Source organism: Drosophila novamexicana, unplaced genomic scaffold (genome assembly GCF_003285875.2).
Source record: "Drosophila novamexicana strain 15010-1031.04,08,12 unplaced genomic scaffold, DnovRS2.1 tig00002069-arrow-arrow-pilon, whole genome shotgun sequence".
Lineage (NCBI taxonomy): Eukaryota > Metazoa > Arthropoda > Insecta > Diptera > Drosophilidae > Drosophila > Drosophila novamexicana.
In genome coordinates this window covers 130044-154659 of record NW_020824935.1, presented here as the reverse complement: position 1 = coordinate 154659, position 24616 = coordinate 130044, and the positions used below count along the sequence as shown (strand labels likewise).

Genomic DNA, 24616 nt, shown 5'->3' with positions numbered 1-24616 from the left:
ATCTGGTACAAGTGCAACAAATTTTTAATTGTATATATGAATATGTACATCTAATACCCTTATGGTACGTGTATTATACTAAATGTATAATAAAACATTTTATATATGTTTGTAAGTATGTATGTACATATGTATGTCAGTGTACACATAATTTATATTTCAAATGTGCCTTTTTATCAATAAATCAAAATCATTTCAATTTGCTAAAAACATTTAAAAACTTATAAGTAGTTAAAAATGACTAGCTATGAAGAGCTGTGCTATGAAATATATTAAATATACAACTTGGAAAAAACTGAGTGCCTAAATATATAATTTGTATAATTAAAAAAAAATAGCATTGATTAGGTGCACTAACAAATAAATGGGCGGACCGACATGGCTCTAATGAGATGCACATTCGTACAAATTAATAAATATTCCCATTTAATGGGAGTACGGTTTAAGCAATAACATTTCTTTTCGGTATTCCGAAGAAATCGACTCTTCCCATAAACGTAATGCACCTTAATAGTATTGGTTTTCAAGAAAACGCTTTTTGCGAATTGGGTGTCGTCGATTTTGGAAAGAGTACACCGTGTCGGGGATAAAATTAGCTAGTTTTATTTTCTAAGAAATATAATCGTATCTATTGATTACTTAAGTAATTATTCATTACTTTTTGATGACCTAGATATATAGAACTATCAGTCTCACGTCCCATACCAAAAAAAAAAAAAATCAAGTAACTAAATATTTTAACCTAAATATTTAAGGACCAAAATGTTATTATGTAATGTTTTTCTTTGACATTGTGGTCTGCCTATTTATTGTTCCTTAAGTGTGCGACCAAAAAGACTGTAAAGACCAGTTATTTTTTTTCTGAACCAGGTTATAAATATTTCTAATGGATAATAGGTAGATATTTCATGCGTTAGGGTTCTTTTATATTCTACTTTGGATATTGTCCAAAATCTTTTGAACAGGGACATATGTAAGATGTACTCATGTGCATACATACATATGTGCTATGTGCTGCTATGTTGGGTGCATGTTTCAAAGTTTTTGATTTTTATTTGGCAATGGGTACATACATACAATAGCATATACACGTATATGAATTTATATATATATGTATGTACGACATTTAGATCTAACCCGTATAATTACGAGTTTAGTTTCTTAACATTTCTTAACAAGTATTATTCAAGTATTAATGATATTACAGAGTCCGAAGGCTTGTCTAAGTCTTCATATGTTAATGACGGCTGTTAGCAAGAGTGACAAAGATAGTGATATACGCATAGAGCTGAAACTCGTGCAAGTGACAGAGATAGACACATAATGCTTCAATTAACCGGGCGCTACAACAGATTAAATATCAATTTTGGTTTCGCTCCATGCCAATTTCCAGTTGTGTTAAAGTATTTCCGTCTCATACACCTGCTTAGTGGTCATTGTAGCTGTTTGTAATTGTGTGTTTGCAGCAGCAGCAGCAGCTCCTGTACCAACCGTCCCAACAACAACACCACCGCCACCAACAACGCCGCCGACCACACCACCCGTAGCATCACTGATCAACACACCATTTGTACCCACAGTAGTCTCAGCCGCCGCAGCATCGCCACCACTACCGAACTCACAGGCCAGGTTCAATGCGGCGATTTTTTGCTGTATATTTGATTCGCTGCCCAAGTGTTTGAGCATTGCGTTCGCGTTACCACCGCTGGCTGCGTCTTGTGACGGGCAGGATATGTCCACCGAGGGTATCTTGCTCATTTGTTGCAAACGCTGGTATTGCTCCTGCAATAGCTTCTGCTTCTTTAATAGTTCCTGGTGCCGCATTTCAAGTGCAACCTGGCGCTGGGCATGATCGTTGCCGGACTCATTGCCGCTGGAGTTGTCGCCACTGGAGGTGTCGCCGCCACCGGTAACGACAGTTTCGATGCTGATGATATTGTCACCAATGTTATTGGCAGCACCTGCGGCAGCTATGTTCTGTGGCACATTTGGGCTTGTCGGACTGGCCAGTGGACTGCGTGAGCTGGTACGCGGCGGCGGTGGTGGCGGTATGCGTTTGTGACCCACTTTAGTTATTAAATCGGCGTTACGTTCAGGGACTGGTGGTTTGATGATGCTGCTGCCACCACCATTAGCGAGACTGTCACGCGGACCAGGGGCTGGGAATTCGTTGTCCGATTCGCTGGGGAAGGAGTGCAGGCGACGTAAACTGCCCATATTGGTGTGCACCATTAGCTGCTGCTGCTGCTGGGACTGGGACTGGGACTGTTGATGGGTCAATGGGCCACGTGAAAGTTGTGCAGCACCTGTTGCCACAGCCATGACCATGCTGTTAGTGTTAGCCTGTTGCATATTTACGTTGGATTCAGTGAAAAGGCGAGCCTGGGATATTTGCGTGGTGACGGTACTCTGTACAGCAGCCTGGGCGCTCTCATCGGATGCCGATTCTTCGGGGCGTACCTTTGTCAATACACTCGGTAGAGGTCAATAAATCTATATATAATATGTTTAACTAACAAGCCTGTTTAAGATTTTGATTCTTGATTTCGCATGCACTTTGACTCGATTTGCTTTTGCTGCTTTTAATTCTGAGGTTAAATCGATTTCAAACAGGTTGATTGGTTTGTTAACCGAAATCATTTTTACTCAGGCAACACTTTGGAATACGGTAGATTCGAATAGAATTTATGTAAGGAACACCAAATCATTATGATTCCAAAATCTTTCATCAGAATCGAAATCTAAAATAGTCCCGTAAATCACTTACCTCGAATTGTTGTTTTTGTTGTTGTTGTTGCTGTTGTTGTTGGGCAATTGGCTTTGAAAATGTCTTCAGCTCGTCTAGCAGAGCATCGAGTGCGTTTTCGGGTGCGAATCCCCCGCTGACAGTGAACGACCCCATCCTGGGTGTTGGGATTGGCTACAAAAATATATAATTGTACAATTGTGAATGCATAAATTATGGCCGAAAATTGAATGAAAATTGAAGATTAAAACATTTATACATAGGTATTGTATGTATATACTTCATGTGGTAAAGTATTGATAAATAAATACATTTTGTACAACTTTTAAAAACCCATCAAGTTAGTGGCCAAAAGAAAAATGACAAAGCCATGGTGCCTCAATTTACAGGTTGCATACAAATGAATCATGCTGTGCACAAGGACAATAGTTATTATAGGACATCTAAGAATCTATAACATCAATACTTTACAGAATTACCTCGTTCTTGGATTCACAACAAAAATAAGTGTATATAGTATGTTATTAAGAGACCTACTTGAAAAATAATACAAATCAATGTTTAATGGGTACAAAATCAGAGACCAAACTAAAACTTAGGCTCGATTAAGATTTTATGTTACGAATTGTTTTGTTTTTAGTTTAATTTACAGCTTACTTGTCATGCAAAAAATTAAATAAATAAATGTGTTCCAAGCCTTTCCATACTGTAATTAAAACTGTTTTTTTTTGTTTTAAACAATAACTTTATAAGCTAATTGGATTTTGTTTATCTATAACTTCGGACAGATGTGGCTGAAAATATGTATGAATATTTTTTAAGGTTTGAAATTAGACCAGTTTCATGCAGCAATATGTATGCAAATTGTATTTATAAAGTACACAGAGTATGCGTAATCAAACAAAACAAGCTCTTACATTTGTGATTAAAAAGTTTTCAAACAAATTAGAATGGGAGGAGGTTGACGTTAATTAGGGCTTAGCGTTCAAGATCTGTGGTATTAGACTATGTGAGGTTAAACAGAAATACATAAGCGACATGAAATATGTAAGATGTATATTAAACATAGCTCCAAATGAAGTCTTCACCGATTAAATATTTGGGTAAGTTCAGGATCAATTGTATATTATTAAATAAATAAGCTAAAGTATGTATTGACTTAAGGTTTATAAATTGTTTTTTTTTTCTTTTTTGGATAGATAGCATCATAGTTAAAAATAAATATATGTATATATTAAGGCGTCGATGACTGAGTGTACGATGATGGGTAAATAGATGGTTAAAACTTCAAAGACAACAATCGATGAGTGAGAACATAAGTGACTGACTGCTTGCATACATTAATTTTTAAAAACTTGGCCTTTTATTTGTTTTGATTTGGTTATTTTGATAATGATATATTGACTGCACGCTTTTAAATGATTTGTGTATGCATAAACAAAGGTACATTTAAGTTGTTACGAATCTTTATAAAGACATACTCTTTTTTAACTACAACATTAATATACAGATATTATTTTCTTATAAATATTTTTTTTTGTTTACTAACTTTTGGCTAATAATAAATATTGAAAACAAATTCTTGAAAGCAAATAAACATTCTATAAATATGTTTGCATATTTGAAGTCTTCGGAACACCGAATCTTACTCTTTCCAAAAGTTGCACAATTTTAATTTAATATTTTAGCCAATCAGAAAGGCAAAGGCAGTTTGTTTAGGAATTTTTTATTCTAGTTTTTAAGGCCACCTACGAAATCATAAATTCCAATTACTAAGAAAAGTCAGCGGCAGTCATCAGAGGAATAATAAAATGATAATAATTGAACAGTGTTATTTGTTGTTGTCTTTTAAATAAAAAAAATATATATATTTGCAATTGTTTCTGTAAACGTTATGCATGTATGATGAAAAAGAAAATCTGAATTGCCATCATCCTTTATCTTTTTAATGAGTAAGTAGAAAGTGAAGGCTGGAGAAGCCCCACATACATACATGCATGCACACAAGTTAATGAATTTGTTTCAGTTATGGTAAACTTTTTGCGAAAGAGATTTTTACATAAATAATTGACAAAAACACAACAGAGGAGTTGAAGAAGAAACAGATTGTAAGTATTTTGTAAAGAATATGAAAGTCGTCTCGAATTGTCAAAGAACAGCAAAACATTACTGTTGAAATTTACTAATCATTTCGGAGCTAATACATACATATCGACTGTTTGTAAATAATAATATCCGAACCAATGCATTTATAAACAAAAGACGTACTTTCTTATCATAAAGCATTGGTGCCGACAAATAAACAAGATAGCTGCATTTGGCTTAGCAGGAGCTTTAGCACAACACGTACTACATTGGTCTTCTTAGGCTGAATAATGTAATCTCTTTTACGATTTAAAATATATGAAAATAAATAAACCTATATTGGAACATAATTACCAAAAAACCATACATGAGATACATAGAGAGCTCACTGTACCTATACACATCAGAGCATAATATTTCTATAGTCAAATTGAAGATGGAATATTGCAAATTATAACTCAGCATACAACATATTTAATCCCCTTATAGCGGGTATTATAATTATGACAAGCAATGCGTAACGTATAGAAGAAGACATCTTCCAGTCCATTAGGTATATATTCTTGATATGTATCAACTATTCTCTCAGTCATTAAATTCTTCAGTATTCCTTTCAGAACTTACGTCGGAATTTGCCGAATCGGACTATTATATCATATAACTTCCTTTGGAAAGATCTGTCGGAAATGAATTTCTTGGTTATCCAGATATCTTGAATTTATTAGTTTGACAATGCTCTTTACATATGAAAAATTTTAATAGCATTGGATGACTACATCATATAGGAGCGATCAGGAATAAGGTTTTTTATAGTCATTTTTGTGATATTTGTTATTTTTTGGATATATTTTCTATTTATTCCTCTCGCATATTTCCTAAGCCTTAAGTCATATTCCTACAAGGGCTTCTTCTTCCTAGATTTAAATGTTTTTGTTTTATTTTGTTTGCAAATATATATGTATAAGTTTTTTCAAATCATTTTGTTGATAGTTTTACAATCCAGACTGTATAGAAATAGTAAGATGTGTAGAGGGGTGCACGGGCAGACCACAGACGAAAGCAATGAAAACAATTATTAAAAATATGAATATTTGAGCACACAAGGAGGTGTTTAGGAGCACATTTGAATTTGTGTTATTTTTATTTATAGGGACATCTGGGATTTAGTATTTAATGGAACGGGGGGATAAAAACGATATTTCTACCACAGAGGTTGTAGCTGTTAAGTCTTTCAAAACATGTATAAAAAATTTGTGTCAATTCCATTTACCTTTATTTTTTTTGCTTGCCTGTCATTGCCTACGTTCAAGCATTGATTTTGATAAATTTTGACTACAAAATTGGCGATCTATTATTATATTTAGGTACTTTGATCCGTAGCTTTTTTTTAACATTTTTAGCTGTTCATATCATTTGTAATTTGTAATTCCTTTAGCGATGAATATATAAAGGAATTGTAGCCCAGAAGTGCACACACACACACACACACGCACGCACACACACACACACACACGCACACACACACACGCACACGCACACACACACACACACGCACACACACACACACACACACACACATACACACACACACACACACACACACACACACACACACACACACACACACACACACACACACACACACACACACACACACACGCACATTCAAGGTGTATTGTTTTGCCTAGGACAAACCCCTTTTGGAAAGCACATTACGCACACACATTCATGTGTATACACATAAGTTATATATTATATATGTAACTAATGATTATTGCAGTTGGTAAGTGTGTGTGTTTCGGGCTTATATGTAGCTTTTTATATAAGTTTTAAAATGGTTTTTGAGTTTAGTATTAATTAGAAGTTTATAGCAGTAGTAAGTAGTATACAAAAATATAAACTAGTTATGTTTAATGCGGAGCAAATAATGTTTAGCTAAAATAAAATGGACATAGTTTTATGAGTTCATCATTTTAAAAATGGTTTTTAGTAATTTTAGTTTTTATGTTTTGGTTTTTTGTTTTTTTTTTTTAATATTTGTATTTTCAGTCATTACTCAGTAATTGCCTCTTTGAAGTTAGAACTCCATCGCCAGTTAAACTATGTGGTTGTTGTTGTTGTTGTATACGATATCAAAATTGTTAGTTCCAAAAAAGGCAAGAAGAAGAAAATGAAATCACTAGGTAAACCTCATTTGATAAGACTTTTAGCTTTGATTGGTGTTTTGTCATCATATCAATATGAATAGCGTGTTCAATACGTAAAACGTTTTTTCGCTTTTATTAAAAATAAACTCATCGGTGAAGCTTCGGTATGGCGCACGAAACTGCACTTCGCCTTTAAAAAAAACTTGTGGGATTTGGAGTTAACTATCTAATCAAATAAAGCATAAAGAAGGTGTCGCAGTATGAACAAAAAACTACTTATTAACAGCCAATTGCAACTTGTTTATAGTAATCTGCACAAAATAATTAAAAAAAAAAAAACCAAAAAACAAAAATAAAGCATACAAACCAAGTAGTTAATAAATTATTATGATTGATTTACTAGATAGCACTAAATAGCTTGCTTATTGAACCCTTGCAAAGTTTCGAATTTCAATCAAAAATAACCGTTTATAGTCGATGCGCACTATTAAAGATGAAATTTGATTAAAATAAGTTGCACATTCCTTTCATATATACATACAAATTAGGTAACTATATTTTTTTGAATATTCCAAAAGATTACGTTGTTTGCACTTTACTTAGCGTAACTGCAATATCTGAAGGTAAACATGACATTTACTTGAGGAGTAATCACATTAAGTGTAAGTCTCCTACAATGATTACCTCAGAAAAACTCTTTGAGATTTGCAACTTATGCGGATGATATGAGACGCACAAGTGAAACTCATTCAATTGCTGATTTTAAAGTTAATTTGGCCTATTTACCTTTCATGAATTGGGTTACAGACAATAATTTTAATGAAAATAAAGTATGAGTATTTAAATTTTTCCTTTTTTAATAAATTGTAAGCATTTATACATATGTTGAAACATAAACATGATTTAATGCTGAAATTTTAACCTAGTAATCTACTATGAATGAATATTTGTATATACTATTGTGTATGTAAGCATGTATATAAAAAATATACAATTCATTTACCAAATTGAAATGTAATTAAAAAAGGGTTTAACAGTTATTGTTGAATATGATGACACATTTTTGTTTTTACTAGATTTGCTTTGTTTGTTTCTCATGTAAATATTCACTTACCTAGTTCAAAGGCAAGAGTACCTATTCTTTTACAAACAATAATATTAAAAGTATTATTATATTGTAATCAGCAATTGAATTGTTAAATAATTTCATTTTCATCTAACAATGATTTTCGTTTTGCAGACAGACTTTATGACCGATCAATAGTCAAAGGTAATGTTGTTTTACGTTTCATCGTTTGTATTAAGTGAAATCTCGAAAATATCCCAAATTTCGCAAGCAAAGTTACCTCTTAGATACTCTATGTAAATTGATCATATATTTAGTCTGCGGGTTTTACGATATTTAGCAAGGTTACTAGTGTGCAAAAGAAAAGTTCATTTTTAAAAATTAAACTTGGCCAATGCATACTTCTTTCGGTCAAAAGCAACTAGTTTTTGTCATCGAAAAATTACAAAGAATATTTTTAAACATTAGTATATATATTTTAATATGTATGACACGGTATGGTACGGTGTTTTATGCGTAAAAATAGCAATGGCAGTACAGCCCTAGGTGTTTTGTTAATAACTATTTTAGTGTACTCGTTTTTCAAGAATATATTTTAATGGGCATCTATGGAGGGACTCACCTTGTCAGGCACCGAAATATCGGCGGAACGTAAGGACTCTTCATTTACTGACGGCTCATTGGGTGGTAATCGTTGTTCCTGTACGCTGGCCAAACTATTCGGGGAAGTGTATATTAGCAATAAATAAACATCTTTGAAAGTAAAGTCTAGCATCGGTTAATTAATTTGCTTTCATTTCGGATAGACAACTTGAGAGAATCAAAATATCAAGTAGGTCGAGCTACAAAATTTGACTTTTGACTTGTTTGACCGAATTAATTTTTCAAGTATCCGAAACGCATTCAATGCAGTGTTCTTTTTGAAATTTACAAACCGTTTAAGTGTCACTAACGTGCCCGTAAGCTTTTTGCAGCGTCGCAAGGCCGACTCCAGGCGGTCGGGCTCTTCTTTTAGGAACTTTTCTTCACGTACCACCTTCTCCATCTCGTTAGATAATATGCACCGCAAACCATTTGATAGTGTCGGAAATTTAAGCTTCAGTTCAGCAACAGTTTTGCTATAATACGCCAGTAGTAAGATCAGAGTTGGTTGCATTTTTGAACATTAACTTGTTGTACATACCTTGCACGACTTAATACCAGTGCCATGTCCTCGACAGCTGTCATATTGACGCGCGTGCGTCGATTGATTACCTCGCCGCGTAAGTTCTCCACCGAAGCTTCCAAATCACTTAGATCCTTTTCAAGACGTATGACCTCCTGTTTGTATAGTTCTTCTTCCCTCGAGATGCGCGTGGTGTCCTGGTCGCTTTGCCCCCAAAAGTTGCCACTGCTGGCCAACAATGTGGCACGTATGCGCATAAAGGTGCTCTTGATATCTTCCCGTACGGCTACAGACTGGGCCTGCGATAACCGCCTCAAAGTTCGCACTTCCATGCGCAGGTCCTTTGCCTTTTTTTGCAGGCCACGCAAATGATTGTAGACCTCTGGTGCGAGTGCAATGTCCGCGCGGTAGCTGGGATGGGAGGACTGGGCCAACACAATGGGTTTTGGCGGTGGAGGGGGCTTTAGGCGATCGCGCTCTGCGGGTTGTTTTAATTGTAAGTGAACGAACAGCAATTAAAATCATTTAGGAATTTGATTAGTTGTAAAAAGTATATTTTAAGTGATTTTCGTTTAAAGCATGCGTGATTATTGTAACTCTTTTAAAGTAGCCCTGCGTTTAAGAAATGATTCCTTTCGTTTCTTTTATAGCGCTCTTACCTTGAGACGACGTACGTGGCAAGGTAGACGATTTGATTGCTGGCTTTGTTGGTTTCGTATCAGCTTTGGGTCCGGTGCAGAATTATTTGTTTGAATAGGGATGCGTGTTAATAAAATGGCAACAAGTTTGGAACAGTAGTCTTTGGTTCTACTCTAAGGGTATATCAACTTTACTACAATTGTCTAAGTGATTTATGATATATATCTGAATGATATATAAACAAAACAAAGTCAAGGAATGCAATGTCAATGTCCACACCATTGAGATTATTAAACATCGTTTAACACAATTCATGTGATGTTTCAACAAAAACCAAATGAAGCAAAAAAGCGAAAATAAAGAATGAAGCAAAAAAGCAAAAATAAAGAATGATGTATAAAATTTTGATGATAATTAATTTCTTGGATTTATTTTTATTTACCGGCATGTAGGGGACTATGAGACTTGGGTATTCCCTGTATATCGTCGCTAAATGAAACAGATTTCTCAAAGGACACGGATTTTTCTGAAAAAAGCACATGTCTGGGACACTGATGTATGTGCAAAAGTTGGACAACACTTACGACAGGAGTTCTTTCCCAGTTTGGGTGCCTTTTCTCTTATATATAGTTCATCAGCGGAACCATTAGCTAAATAAAAGTATAAGGTAGAGATTAAAAATCAGAAATCGTTACAATTGTATACATAAAAGTATATACTTTTTTGTGTCAACGTTTGGTTGACGAAAGCATTCAAGCAAATCAAGTCCTACCCGTTCGAGTCGCATGTTTGGTCAAGTCAATTTTTTGATTGCAACTCAATGAGCTCGAGCCGAAAAATGTAGTCTTAACTTGCTTGAGCATTGTTCGAGTTCACGATTGGGTTACCTTAGAATCATAAATAAAACTACTTACCTTGCATTTGTGATGGCACAACGAGATAGTTGGAATCTAATGTGGGCACAGTCATTGGCGCAATTTGGGGATTTTGATTGACTAAAGCCTTCTGGACCAATCCAGTCAGGTTGGCCAATTGACGCTCCATATGCTCAACGCGTATGCGATGTAAATCTTCAGGTCTGTAAAGATAAATAAGAACATTCGACACGCTATTGAACAGATACAGTTTATGATTTACACACAAGTTTGGCCCGCAGTTGTGACAAGCATATTCAGTCGCATTTCCACCGCGAGGCGAGTTCTAATTGAGCAACCAAGCCTAAAAACAGGCGTCGGATTTTAAGCTTGAAAGTCGAAATAATTTACTCAGGCAAGCGTTACAAAGACGGCTGCACAAATTGTACTCCAATCGCATTCATGGCCATTTGTTTACAAACAGTCGCTTCTTGCAGGCCCACGTGCCAGGCAGAACCATGGCCTATTGCAGCGGTAGATATTCACGCGATTAACCAATAATCTGAACCAATTTACTCTGATCAATATCTTGTTGCTTAACAGTGACCAGCACGCCACAACGCTTTGCAAACTGTTTGTCAAATTTTCAAATACAAGATTTGCTTGTGTTGAAGAAATCAATGGAACTCATGACTCGCGCCGAGAGTCAGCGCGGAGACCTTACCGATGATATTGCAAGTTGCACCAATACGACTGAGCCCCAGCGCATGGCTTTAATGGCTGCCGATCGGTAGGTCGGTTAACGCACTTCTTCAGATCATATTCACAATCTTTTCATAGGGGTGACCATGGCATGTCGGGCGGTGGCAGCCAACAGCCCTGGCAAAGTGATCCGGCAGCCTCCTGGGTCGAGGAGAAGCCATCTAAGCTGCAGACATTGTTTCAAATAAGCATTACTGCCTTGGCTTTTCTTTCGTTTGGCGGCTATTTGCTTTGCCTCATAGTTCAGGCCATTAAGAGCAAAGGCACAACCTATTTTCATCCGGTGGCCACAGCAACTACAACTAATACAAATGGGAATGTGAAGCGTATAAAAATTTACAGACGCAGTAGACGTAGACGCAGCATCAAGTCAGCTCACATCTCAAATATACTCTTGGCGGACTATGCGACTTATATGGAATCTGTACGAAGCCAGCGTTTGGGCTATGCTCACCTGGTTGGGTCGTAGATCTGATTACCACGATGCGGCAGACGGTTAGGGCCCACTTTAATGCCGTACAACGAGTACTGGTCTTCCGCGAGGGCCACATCGCTGTAAAGATAGTAGAAAGAGAAGGATTATACTGCTGAATGCATGCACATACATATATGTATATAGATTAGAATAAACTCCCGGCATTGACCGGGTCACGCAAAGCGCCAACCTAAGGCTGATAGAATGTCACTCAAGCTCCCATTCCGCGGCTATGCACATTGAAAACAGATATTTTGTCTACACGGAAGCCTACTCTGCTACTCAATACACTGATTATAATTATTATTGTTAACTTTCATTCGATTATTTTCCATTTCTTTATTTATTTATAACAAACTAAATAATCAGATATAGAAATTGCTGCTTGATTTGAACCGACGGCCTTTCGCTTATTAGTTTGATGCTCAGACACCTATTTTGCTAAATGTTTTTCATACTCATTTCAGTCTAAAAATAAGCTTAAGCAGCTTCCCAGCTCTAACAGAGTCAGTTGGCTGTTGGTCTCCATCAAGTCAGTAAGTCTGGACAGTAGGATAACATATATATATATATATCTTATAGCTAACCTTTGTTCCTCGTCAATGATGGGAGCCACAACAGCGCCGCGAGTACCGTACTGGCTATAGTATGGTTCCTCATAGTTGCCACGTACGCTCCGTTCTGGAGAGCTGGTATATCCGTCTGCAAGATCAATTCAGTTAAAAGTGGTCTATCGTTGGCGACTTTCGTGTGTAACTTTAATTTTTGTAGTATATAGGATACAAAAATAAAAATAAACACTATTCATACAAGACAATAACAAAAAAATATATTTACGAATTAGTTAAATATATAAATCTTACTAATTTGTAACTGTCACGCTCAATTTTTGAACCCATAAAAAGCGTAACCAATGCATTGTATACATGAACTTATATTATATATGAATGTACATGGAAAAAAGTTATTTGTTCTTATCGTAAGTAAAGAAAAAGAGGTATATATTCGTGTACCTGGTATACTGTATAATTGATCCGAGGAATATGGAAACAGGGGTTCCATGCTACCCCTTCGATTAATCGATCTGAATGGTTTCACAGGCGTTCCTTTCATATTTTATTTAATTATACATAATATATTTACGCATGGGGTTTTTAAACAAAGCATGTTCAACAATTGTATGTATAAATATGTATGTATTCTATTATTCATACATATTTATAAAGATAGAATATAAAACAAACTCTTTTATTTATACCCAATATTTGTTATAACGTGAATTAACTTATTGAACATAAGTCTAAAGAAAACACAAGAAACAACAATTAATATTTAGTGTGCCGAAGATTAAGTAACCCTTACAGACAAATTATTTACATTCCAACGGAAACTACATATATATTTTATATATATATATATATATATATATATATATATACATATATATATACATATATATATATATATATATATATATATATATATATATATATATTATAATAATATATATTTACATCTGAATATTATTCAGATTTGGTCAAACTCATAAAAACAGACAAACGGACTTCTCTTTATCAAGATTGTTGTTCTGATCAAAGGGATATGTCCTTTAAAGGGTTGAGGAAGGTCCCTTAATTTACAACACTTTCAACGGACTCGTTTATTTACAAGTATTTAATGAATTAGACACACATACACTCATATCTATTTAAAAGTACGTATGTGTGCATGTACACAGTCCTTCGTGGTATTGAGATAAACATAACGTATAGAATAAGCAAACCTATTATATAATACAAACATATGTCCAAATAAAACATGTAATTAACTAATGAATGAAAAACAGCTGTAGCTAAGCGTAGACTAATAAATAACTTTTTTACGCACCCATCGAGACTTTGTTACGTTCTGAGGCGTACATGCCACGTGGCAGCGTCTGTGAGGAGCCAACATAATATGGAGCTGGTTGTTTGCCAATCTGAAAAAAAAATCAATAATATGAACATGAATAATTGAGTCAACAAACTACAATTTATTAATAAATAAAGACTTACTGATACGGGTTATGAATCGAAGCGTTGTGTTCTGCAACGAACCCGTTGGAATCTGAAAATCCTTACTATTTTCTATATTTAAAACCAGAGGTTCTAGTCGGGAGCTGCCGACTAGGGAATACCCTGAACCCTCTTCTTCCAACATCAAATGGATATATATATTCTATTTTAGGAGCTATATGTCAAGTTTGGTGACTCTAGCTCTTATTATTTACCAAAATTTCCCAAAAAACATGGTATCGATATCGATTTTTATCGATTGCTTGGAAACGGAGTAAATTATCGATTATCGGAAACAAACTCGATCTGCGCAGGTACTAGGAGCATCTACATCTAAAAACTTTCAAGTCTCTAGCTCTTATAGGTTCTGAGATCCTTGCGTTCATAATTCGGTCGGACGGTCGGACGGACGGACGGACAGACAGACGGACATGGCTAGATCGACTCGGCTATTGATGCTGATCAAGAATATATATACTTTATGGGGTCGGAAATGCTTCCTTCTGCCTGTTACATACATTTGGATTTTGCACAAATACGATATACCCTTATACCCATTTTTAATGGGTTCAGGGTATAATGAGCCGAATCAAAAAACAAATCAGTCACCCAAAAAGCAACTTCGCCGAAACATATCTATTTTAAAAGCTGGCTTGTCTAAAAATAAAGTACTTGTAAGGGCGACTCAACCCTACAGCCCCAATCAGCCGGAAGCCGGTTCAAAATGTAAGCCTAACCCCCGATCATGAATACAAATTTATCAATGTATGTAGATAAATAGTTTCTGGTTGCAAACTATTTACTAAAGTGAAGTACAAATTATTATGGTTTACAGCCTTGAGATTTTCATACGGGCAATTGGCCTTCATTCGAGTGGCAAAAATGTTAATAAGTTTCACTTCAATTTCAAGTCAACTGTTTAGGTTAACCGCGATACTCACACAACAATGTTTGGCTGGAAATTCCAGAGGGCTGGGCCAACAAGACAAAACATAATCGATGCACACATGTTGTAACAAAATAACACACCCAGTGAATCAAACTCTTTGCCAATTATTGACGTGCCTGCTCGTTCAGCAGCTGATATTGATAAGCTTTCTCTTGTCCGAGACCTTTATTTTATATTTCAATCTAAGGGCATTATAAGAATAGTATATCACATGAAAGTTATAGAATGTTAGGGTATTCGATAACAGATCGAAGGATCCACAAGCAACAGAAAAGTTATTTTACTTTACGCACAAACAATAATTTTGTATAAAAATTTCTTAAATCAGCCTGCACAAATTTGTTTTTTGCGAACTTCCTTCAAATTAGAATTCTAGAACACATTCGTAGATACCTCCTACGAGGGAATCTAATTTGCGGCGTAGTAAAGACAACTGTTCTCTTTAGATCAATTTTCTTAGCTGTAGCATTTAATATTTGTCAATCGGATGTTGACTGATTTATTAATGATGAAAGGAAACCGCTAGAGTGATTATAACACAAGCAGAGTGGAGAGTTGGCTTATAATAATTCGCATTCAACTGGCTGTGAGGGGCAGCAGGTGGGCAGGTGGGCAGCTGTGTCAGTGTTTTAACTAAGCTTGAGAGTGCATACTTACATAAATTTGAGCATACACAGACATGGTTTATTCGTTGCAGTCAGATAAAAAGCTCGGCTCTGGAGCAGACAAAAACAAAACGCCAACCAGTTTCAATTTCAATACAATTTTACAATTTGTTACAACTGGCCGAGAGGCGTACTCGCACAATCTTCGGGGATTGCTACGGGCTCTCGGTGTTGTATGCGGTTTTAGTTGTTTTTATTTTTATTTTTCTTCTTCTATGCGGCTCCGCTCGACACAGCTTCGGCGCATGCGTAGACGGCCAGTAAAGTGCGAGACAGCGCAGCAGACGGACGTAAAAACGGTATAAGTTAAATCCAAAACAATTCCAAAAGCCAAAACCAAAGGTACTCCCCGGTAATAAGTAATATGGCTAGGCTGCACAACCGATTATTTTGGCCAACAGGCTGTGGAGCGGGATTGCTGCTCATCACATTGCTCAGCGATGCGCGCGTTTCCTTCGCCTGGAAGCCTATTGTCTCTGGCAGCCCCATAACATCCTACAGCCTCAAGCAATCGCATCCAGGTGAGGCCAGCAGCAGCCACGAGCTGGCCACCAGCTATGCCCAATTTGGTGGCGATCAAAAGGAGGAGGACGATCTATTGCTGGCGCGCGCCGCTGTCGTAAATGGCGTGGAAACTGGCATCACGCACCCCATCACATTGGCGGACGATCACGAAAACCATTACGAGTCGTACAGCTTAAAGGATGATGTTGCTGAGGAACCTTCTCTCAGCTTTCCCCGCACTCCACTCTATGTCTCCGATCGCTGCAGTGTCAAGAAATTCGCATTCAATCAGGACGGCGCGGTGGAGTACAGCAACGAGTTGCCCGAGCTGGATCAGTTCACGTTATGTTTCTGGATGCGTTTTACCAATCACAGCGGCGACCATGTCATGTTGACCTACCAAGGTGAGTGTGGGGCTTAAGCCGTCAACCGAAGGTAGGTTCATCTGAGGGATTTTTGATTTTTGATGACGAAATAATTATGTATACAAAAAAGAAGGGCCGGCCCGTTGAAGATACTTTCTTTAATCAAACACAACCGACCTTTTACATAAACGAACGTTAATTGTTTCGATGCCCCTTTCAGTCAAGTTGAGAGACCTTCGCTTTGTGAGACCTGTGACCAACATAATTTTTGTGGGCCACGATCCAGCATTCGAAGCTGGCCCCAAAAAGTGAAAGGGATCCAACTTCCTGATGCCAACCGCAGCGAATAGACAGAGTGAATGTTTTTGATCTCATGCAGCAGACGGTTTGTGATCATGTTGATGTTTTTGTTTGATTTGACAGATAAATGCGTGACAGCAGGGCTTAACACATTTTTTGATGGTCAACACAGACACAGACGCAGATACGGGTCGACAATGACGCGAAAATACGGTCATTTATTTTATTATACCAAGTATCTTAGAGATGATTTGACTACTCTTTGCTTTTTATCTTCCAACTATTTCCAACTTCCCCACAACGACGGCATCGTCGCTTGAGATACCACATTACATAAGCGCTAAATTTACCTGTTTGCAGTAAGCGGCTGCTGCTACCGCCTGCTTTTGTTATTTTAACTGTTTGAGATTATTTTAAATATGCAATTTGAGCTGCGTGAAAAGCTTCCGGAACCTGGACAGATGCCGTCTTGACCCGAGACAACACCTTCCACTAAACCTGCACTCAAACACATTTACTCTGCAAAGCTGAGCCAACTAAACTGGTCGACGATAGTCTACTCTGCCATAAGACATTGCATTGCACCTCGTATGTTAACATGATTTCTCTATATTTCCCGCTTAATACTCTGGCATCATAGGCGAGTGGCAAATGAAAGAAAGATAGATAGATAGATAAATGTGTATTTAGCCGGTCATCGGAGGGTTAAATCAGACTGACAAACAGTCAATTTAAGGGTCGAAAGTGAGCTAAAACTAAAACGGGCATTGGAATACTTAAGCTTCAAGTGTTGAAAATAGTAGCCAAAGTTTGTAAAACATCAAAAACGCAGCTCAGGTGTGCCATAAAATTTACAATGGTTTTTTTTTTTCTTTTTCATTTTTCCAACTACAATTATTCTTTGCACACTGAGCACGAAGTTTCGGAATCATAGACAGAAGTCAACATATTTTTGGAAAATATGTCCCTATGTTCGTTATAGCTGGTGCGAATTATCCAAACAATTTGGGTACCATTTGTACATTTAACATTATGTATGGGTAATTTCTTCTAGTAGATAATAAAAGAGATAATAAGAGGGGTAAAGTTCTTATATATATGCTTGGTCCAGACAACGAACTGATCAAAAAATCTCAGACTATATAAACTAGACTTCCACATATGAAAATGTAGATTCTCATGCACCATTCAGATATCAAGTATCTCTCACTTTTTGAATATCACTCAATTAGTTTGGGAATTGTAGCCCCTTAAACACAGAAGTCAACATATTTTGTTAACTTATTTTTCCTTGAAAATATGTAGCTTTGGCCTGCATCTGCCTGTAGTTAGCGCAAATCCAAACAGTATCGGTACCTTAGCATTATTTATATAAAATTCTCAGACTAAACTTCATAAATTAAAAAGTAGATTCTCGTGCACCATTCAGCTATCAAGTATCTTTCACTTTTTTGATATCAGCTAATTAGCTGAGCTCGTAGTTGCAACAGAGCAGCATCACGCAATTTGCTCTGATTTCATAACAGCCAATTAACGCTGTCTCACTTCTACAGTGGAAAAGGAACCACGCGAAATACAAATCTGGGTCGCGAATGCGCAAAATTCCAGTTTCCTATCGATGGCCATAAAAGGTCAGCAAATGTACAGGTACGTTTTAATTCATTTCAATCATTCAAACTGCATACCTTCCCATTCATGAGTAGGTTTATAATATTGGGCTGTTCTCTCTTTTTTCTTTTCTGTGGCGTTCACCTGATTTTGGTTTAGATTGAATTACCCGCTGCGTATGCGGCAATGGCATCACATGTGCAGCTCGTGGAATGGAAAGACCGGCGAGTGGCAAGTCTGGCTTAAGGCAGAACGTATTGGGCGTGGCTTCCACAATTCGGTGAGTAACGAGTCCAGCTCAAACTGGGCGCCACTCTCAAATTACGCATTTAATTCGAGCAGCGGAAACAATATTAACCAAGCCGCTAAACGAAAACTGCCTACAGACGGCGACACAAATTGCGGCAATTGGTTACCAGCCATATTTGAATTATGCCATTGCTGAGATATTAAATATCAGTTTTCTCACAATGTGCACCGTGCCCATATATACATATATACTTATAATATCACAAAGCTGCCTAATTATGGCAAATAAAAAATTATGTTCTTCACAGCTTGTTTGGCGCGAATTTTATGTATCTGTATGAATCGTCGAAAATTATTCGAGGAAAATCGAAATTTTTGTATTAACCAAAATTCTTTTCAAGAATAGTTTAAACTTGCTTGTAGGAGGTAGAGTTAGCTTTAGTTTAACATTTGCGCAAGTTATGGTATATATATGATATAACCTTGAAAAACGTTCCTATAGCAGCTATTTGATATATTGGTTCGATGCAAATGAGATTTGACATAAATGTAGAAAACATAGTGAAATCTCTAAATATCGAGTGTAGTCAAAATATGTAAAAAAAAGTTTTCCATACAACAACTTTATTTCGACCGATCGTTCCTATGGCAGCTATATGATTTAGTGATCCGATGTTAATAGAATTTTGCATATATATGAAAAGCATAGTAAAACTACTAATTGCCGAGTTTGGTCAAGATATCTAGAGAAACAAATAAGTTTGTCATACAATAACCTACTTTTTGACCGATCGTTCCTATGGCAGCTATAAGATATAGTATTCCGATGCAGCCGGCCCCGAAATATGTACTGCGTGCAACAGAAAGAGGCATTTCTCAGTCAAGTAAGGTAGCAGTTTAGCCGCATTAAAGAGCCTACAGCTGTTGCATGTTTAATTATGTTTAAAATAATTTTGTAATATTTTAAAATCGAATTATGTAGAGTGTCAATGATTTTACAGCTAGTGGGCCATAAAATACCTGCAAAAGGAATACTGCGATCAGGCGGCAGCTCAGTTACCGGTGAGGTGAGCCACGGTCTGCATTTCGAGGTTACCCTTGTGCAAATTTATCGCGTAGCCTTGAGCGCGGGCAAGGCACATCGGGATCACAAACACCACCATGTGCACCATGTCGACCACGATGGTCAGGAGGTGTCCAGCACAGCGCGTGCGCCGCCAATGGTTAGTATTTAATGGTTGTGCTCCCCTATCGGACGACGTCTAATCCTTTCATGATTTAATTCAGATTAATCGACCTCAGCCCATGCACTCGCTGCTCGCCAGCGGCCAAATCCCCACTAGAGTGCGCATCAATCTGGCCGGGTCAGGGCCAACGCAAAAACCGCCCGGCGGCGGTGGCAACGGTGCTGAATTCCAGCCTCAACAACAAGCAATAACCGTCAACACGAATTTTGTCAACGGTCAGATTAACGCTGGTTCTCGATTGGTGGCCCAGCAGTTGCTTGGTATTTCGCCCATACCCCAAAGCCGACCTAGCTCGCCGCCCATACCCGCAAGTGAGGCAGGTCGGTTCCAGATGCTCAGCAACTCGGCCAATGTGCAGTTCATAGATGAGACAGAGACGCATATACAGTTCAAGCGACACGCGGCGAATGCGGATGCGACAACGCAAAGAACTCCAACTAATGATAAGAAGCTGCGGAAACGAGGCCTGGTGTTACTGGACGATGGTTCTGTTGTGGATGATGGTTTGGGCACCAGCAACGAGGCATTTAGCAAATACAACGGTCTTGCCGACTTTGGAGGTCAGCAGTTCAAACAGGATTTGACGTTGAAAATGACACTTGAGGAGGAAATCAGTTCACACGACCGCGAGCCTGCCGAAGAGGAAGTCAAGGCAGTTATGGGCATCTGCAGCAACTGCGACCCAGAGCCTTTTCAGGGTGCAATTGTGTTCGCCTGGAAGAACGTGGAGGAGCACATGAACAACACGCTCAAGGGTCTCAGTGTGGGCACCTGCGGCAATTTCTAGCTGCCTCTACCAGTCAGAAAATAGCCCGAGGGCTAAATACATTTAAGCAGCAAGGAGCAAAGTGGTGCATATAACGCTTATTGTACATAATTACATATGTTATTTTGTTTTTTTTTTTTTTGTGCGTGAATATATGTATGTGTACATAAGTAAATAAGCATCCACGTATGTACGTACATAGACATATTAACGGCTAGACATATGTATGTACATACGTACTAAAGCAGGGCAACCGACTTTATAACAAAATCCTCACCTCTATGTATATATGCATATATTTATATAAATATATATCACGATGGGTATCCACGGTCTTGAAAAAGTTGTTCATAAAACCGACGAAACCATTGACAATTAAATCGGGGATACTAGCCCCCAAAAGTAAAAAATGTTTTCAGTTTTGAGCCTGCTTTCCCTATCAATAAACCCTTGATACCCAAAACATTAGATTTAGAATTACTTTTTCTACTAAAATCAATGCATGTCACACACACTATATAAATATGAACTCTATCTAAAATCGGCATTTGCAAAATATGGTCAGATAAATCCAATGGTTGGGGCCCAAGTATAAGGTTCGGTTCATATGGTTCAAATAAAATGGAGCTGGTTTGTTTATAAATTGGTTTTCAGCCTTAATTTGAAAAGCGTCTTACCTTGGACTTGTGGATGTGCTGGTGCTTAAAGTCTGAATCGAATTCTGGCTCACTGAAGTAGCTCTGATCCTGATCCCAGCTAGATGGTGCCTGGGGCAGTGGCTGTGGTATGCCGGGACCACCTGGCAAAATCTGAGGCGGAGCGGCTACCTCTGTGGACTCGAAGAGACGCAGCACCGAGCGATCACGTATTTCGCGCAGATGAGAACGCACATCTTCCAATTCATAGAACATGTCCTTGCTGGCATCATGAATGTATATCTTAACGTTCGGTCCTTCCAAGTATGACATGGTCAACTGACGGGGAAACGAGCGCACAAACAACGCCCTCACCGTGTCTATCGACGTAATTTCATTTGGGAGTAGTGCTCGCTTTGTTTCTGATCGGTATTGTAAGAATACAAGCCCCAGCGGTCTCTCCAGTGTCTTGGAGGGTGTGCGCACTACTGGCAAAGATGAGCGCTGTTTACCGCCGCGCCGAAAGCCAGTGCTAGCAGTTTCCACCTCGGACATAATGCCGGGGTCATCGTCGAACAATGGACCCTGATTAACGGGTGCATAGCCGCGCATTGGCTGATTCTTCTTGTTCTTTAGCGCTCGTGTACTCATCTGCAACAAAAAGTACGAAAAGTGTTGCAATTGGATTTCGTCTGGATGCTGGTTCCTTGCTTACTTCCAGGTCCATGGCACGTTGCTGTTGTGGCATTTGATGTGCGTGAGGATGTTGAGAACTGCCATAGACTAAAATGTCGCCACCAAGTGTGTGGCGCCGTGGATCGTCGCGGCGCATTGCGCGTCTGCGCTCGTCGCCTCCTTTAAATGAATACGGAAAAACCAATTAGAGCGTGCATTAAATAATGGTGCTGCCGATGTATTCATATTTGGGTTATTATTTACCTTGATCGTTAGTCGGCAAGCGGCCCGGTTTGTTCTCATTTTGCCAGTCTTCTTCTGAAAATGTAGCCAAATATGCGTTAATAAAACGGAAAGACAATAAGCAATCGAGCGCACTCGTTATCGATAGTTGATAATTGATATCGATTATTGCAATGCCTGCAAGTTCCAATGTATGTACATATTTTGCCAGACCCGGTTTTTTTTAAATAGCATACATTAAATATATATATATATATATATATATATATATATATATATATATATATATATATATATATATATATATATATATATATATATATATATATATATATATGTATAAGTTTAAATACATATATATTTATATATGTATGAGCATTTGCATTTGTATGTGCAATTATTTTGCTTGCCTCTCTTTTATTTTATATTATAAGCAATTCGTTGCAATTACCTCCTTCTCGTCCTTTGCGTTTCTTTTTCGACGATGAGCTGCTGTTCGCACTGCCACTTTGATTAGTTGATGCACTTTTATCTTTGCTCTTCCAACGAATCAACATTTTGCCGATTTACTAGCTGTTTGTTTAATAGTTAATTGTATTTGGCTTATAAATTATTACGCGCAAGATTTGTGCACTGTAACAAGAAACCAAAAAAGTCAAAATACGTATTATTCACATATGTACATTCACTTAAGTGGAAAATTAATATGGATACATAAATATGTATGTGTAAAGATACAATCCGAATCTTTAATATGTAAATACTTAAGTATAAAGCGTGTTAAATAAGTATATGTATGTGTGTGTTTGTATATGTTTATGTATTCTATTAAAATTGCACTCCAATTATGTACGCACATACACATGCAGAGGTGTATACATACATATGTATGTTTCATTTTAACTTTATTTACATTTTGTGCCGGCACGAATATTCATAAACATACAAATATGTGTATGCTCGCATGCAGTTACATACATATGTGAATTTGTGTAATAATTTTATATCTGCTTGCATGTACATACACACATCCCATCGAACATAACCATATATTTGACACTACTTATAAATGCAAAAGCACTCATGAGCAAGCATGTGTAGGTATTTAGTGTACATATGTATGTATGTATAGAGTGTATGTGGGTGTGGTGGAAAATGGCAAGCATCAATAACCGCCGAAAAAGTACGAATACTTTGTGTTCCTTTCGGGGCCTACATACATATATATATATATATATATATATATATATATATATACATATATATGTTCACATGTATGTACATACATACGTACATGCAAGCTTCAAAATAAATATTTCGGAAATACCGCACAGTATTTAAATCAGTTTGGATATCAAAATATCTTAGTGTAGTGGCATTTGAAAGGACATTGCAGCTGTATTTACATATGAATATGCATAGATGCATACATACATACGTCTGAATTGAGGGTACAATGATATATGTATGTATGTATGCGCATATATGTATACGAATGACAGTATTTACCATCTAGAAATTGTTTGATGCTGACTGCACTATGTAGATATGCATCTAATTATGTTTAACAATTATAATTCTTATATGATGCTTTATTCATACGAATAAGGGCAAGGAAATTGAAGTATAAGTACATACATATGTACTGCTGTGAGCCAGATGCGAGTAAATGAAAAATATGTTGTACCAGTAGCATGACCGGGCCTGTTTTTGTTGCTTAACGTATAATTGATAATTATGCACTTTGCCAGTTAGATCTCGAGATTTAATGATGTTTTAACTCATCTCGCGCTAATCGCAGCCGTCGTAATTGACCGCGTTTAAAACCCGTTCGATACGTTTTAACACTCAACAGCAAAATTATTTCTGGTATATCAGAATACGTTTCCGCCCTAAAAGGTACGCGGGATAATTTTATGGCGCATGCGTTGGCCAATTGCGCCGGTGTGGCCAATTTGCAAAAAGAAATTCAAAGCTTTCAACGATAAGCGCCGACAAAACGCAATCAGCGAACGAATAAAGAAACAAATTCGCACTAAAATATAAATTTTGACAGATAAAATAATTATTAACTTAATGCAACAGTCTATTTTTCATTTGCTAAAAAACTTTGCTTGCGATTGCTCTAGACATTGCTCGCATAGCAAATAAAAAAATATTTAATTAATGTTACAATTTTTCAAATCAGCCTCTAATTTTGCCTTCTCTATTGAGATATTATTATACACAATGCGATTGCAGCTTAAATTATACGAATTCGGTATACATTTTGAACATTTTGGGTTAATAGGCCTTCAGGAATAAATACAACCCATGAACATAACTTTGCAAAATATTGTTTTATCCCAAAATAAGAAAACAGGCTTTAAACATAAGAACCACTTCTTATAGTCTCCGCGATCAAGCACATAAACAGA

At 37.1% G+C, this 24616-nt stretch overlaps 3 protein-coding genes across 10 annotated transcripts; 2 read left to right on the top strand and 1 right to left on the bottom strand.

Annotated features, from left to right (window-relative positions):
• Window positions 1–180: 180 nt before the first annotated feature.
• LOC115768906 (coiled-coil domain-containing protein CG32809) lies at window positions 181–24025 on the bottom strand. Of its 8 annotated transcripts, none has more exons than XM_030713624.1 (17): window positions 23838–24025; window positions 22651–22832; window positions 22221–22274; window positions 21997–22136; window positions 21324–21932; window positions 13827–13917; window positions 12527–12641; window positions 11919–12017; window positions 10763–10926; window positions 10433–10498; window positions 10291–10374; window positions 9869–9931; window positions 9228–9687; window positions 8980–9162; window positions 8667–8760; window positions 2768–2920; window positions 181–2460 (listed from the first exon to the last, which is right to left on the bottom strand). In XM_030713624.1, the coding sequence occupies exons 2-17, from the start codon at window positions 22754–22756 to the stop codon at window positions 1399–1401; spliced, it is 3543 nt and encodes a 1180-aa protein (XP_030569484.1). In that variant the 5' UTR covers window positions 22757–22832; window positions 23838–24025; the 3' UTR covers window positions 181–1398. The 8 variants fall into 8 exon arrangements, with proteins under 8 accessions (XP_030569484.1, XP_030569485.1, XP_030569488.1 ...); XM_030713625.1 differs by lacking the exon at window positions 23838–24025 and adding an exon at window positions 23709–23753; XM_030713630.1 differs by lacking the exon at window positions 181–2460 and adding an exon at window positions 6888–6931 and having other exon boundaries at window positions 2779–2920.
• Window positions 11201–11939, top strand: LOC115768907. Its single transcript, XM_030713633.1, has 3 exons — window positions 11201–11236; window positions 11306–11492; window positions 11543–11939. The coding sequence occupies exons 1-3, from the start codon at window positions 11221–11223 to the stop codon at window positions 11931–11933; spliced, it is 594 nt and encodes a 197-aa protein (XP_030569493.1). The 5' UTR covers window positions 11201–11220; the 3' UTR covers window positions 11934–11939.
• LOC115768899 lies at window positions 15972–20730 on the top strand. The gene is made up of 5 exons (XM_030713615.1): window positions 15972–16515; window positions 18330–18423; window positions 18544–18664; window positions 19635–19856; window positions 19921–20730. Exons 1-5 carry the CDS (start codon window positions 15972–15974, stop codon window positions 20665–20667), a joined length of 1728 nt encoding a protein of 575 aa, XP_030569475.1. The 3' UTR covers window positions 20668–20730.
• Window positions 24026–24616: the final 591 nt, after the last annotated feature.

What these genes read in the sequence shown, in the direction of transcription:
- LOC115768907 (XM_030713633.1), top strand. An exon ending in GCTTTAATGGCTGCCGATCG is followed by an intron (nt 11,493 to 11,542) that starts GTAGGTCGGTTA and finishes ATCTTTTCATAG; the next exon opens with GGGTGACCATGGCATGTCGG.
- LOC115768899 (XM_030713615.1), top strand. Translation starts at nt 15,972, where the DNA reads ATGGCTAGGCTGCACAACCGATTATTTTGGCCAACAGGCTGTGGAGCG. An exon ending in TGTCATGTTGACCTACCAAG is followed by an intron (nt 16,516 to 18,329) that starts GTGAGTGTGGGG and finishes TCACTTCTACAG; the next exon opens with TGGAAAAGGAACCACGCGAA. An exon ending in CAGCGCGTGCGCCGCCAATG is followed by an intron (nt 19,857 to 19,920) that starts GTTAGTATTTAA and finishes GATTTAATTCAG; the next exon opens with ATTAATCGACCTCAGCCCAT.
- LOC115768906 (XM_030713624.1), bottom strand. Translation starts at nt 22,756, where the DNA reads ATGTTGATTCGTTGGAAGAGCAAAGATAAAAGTGCATCAACTAATCAA. An exon ending in TGTGCCATCACAAATGCAAG is followed by an intron (nt 10,499 to 10,762) that starts GTAAGTAGTTTT and finishes ACTTTTATTTAG; the next exon opens with CTAATGGTTCCGCTGATGAA. An exon ending in ACGTTAGTGACACTTAAACG is followed by an intron (nt 8,761 to 8,979) that starts GTTTGTAAATTT and finishes TTCCCCGAATAG; the next exon opens with TTTGGCCAGCGTACAGGAAC.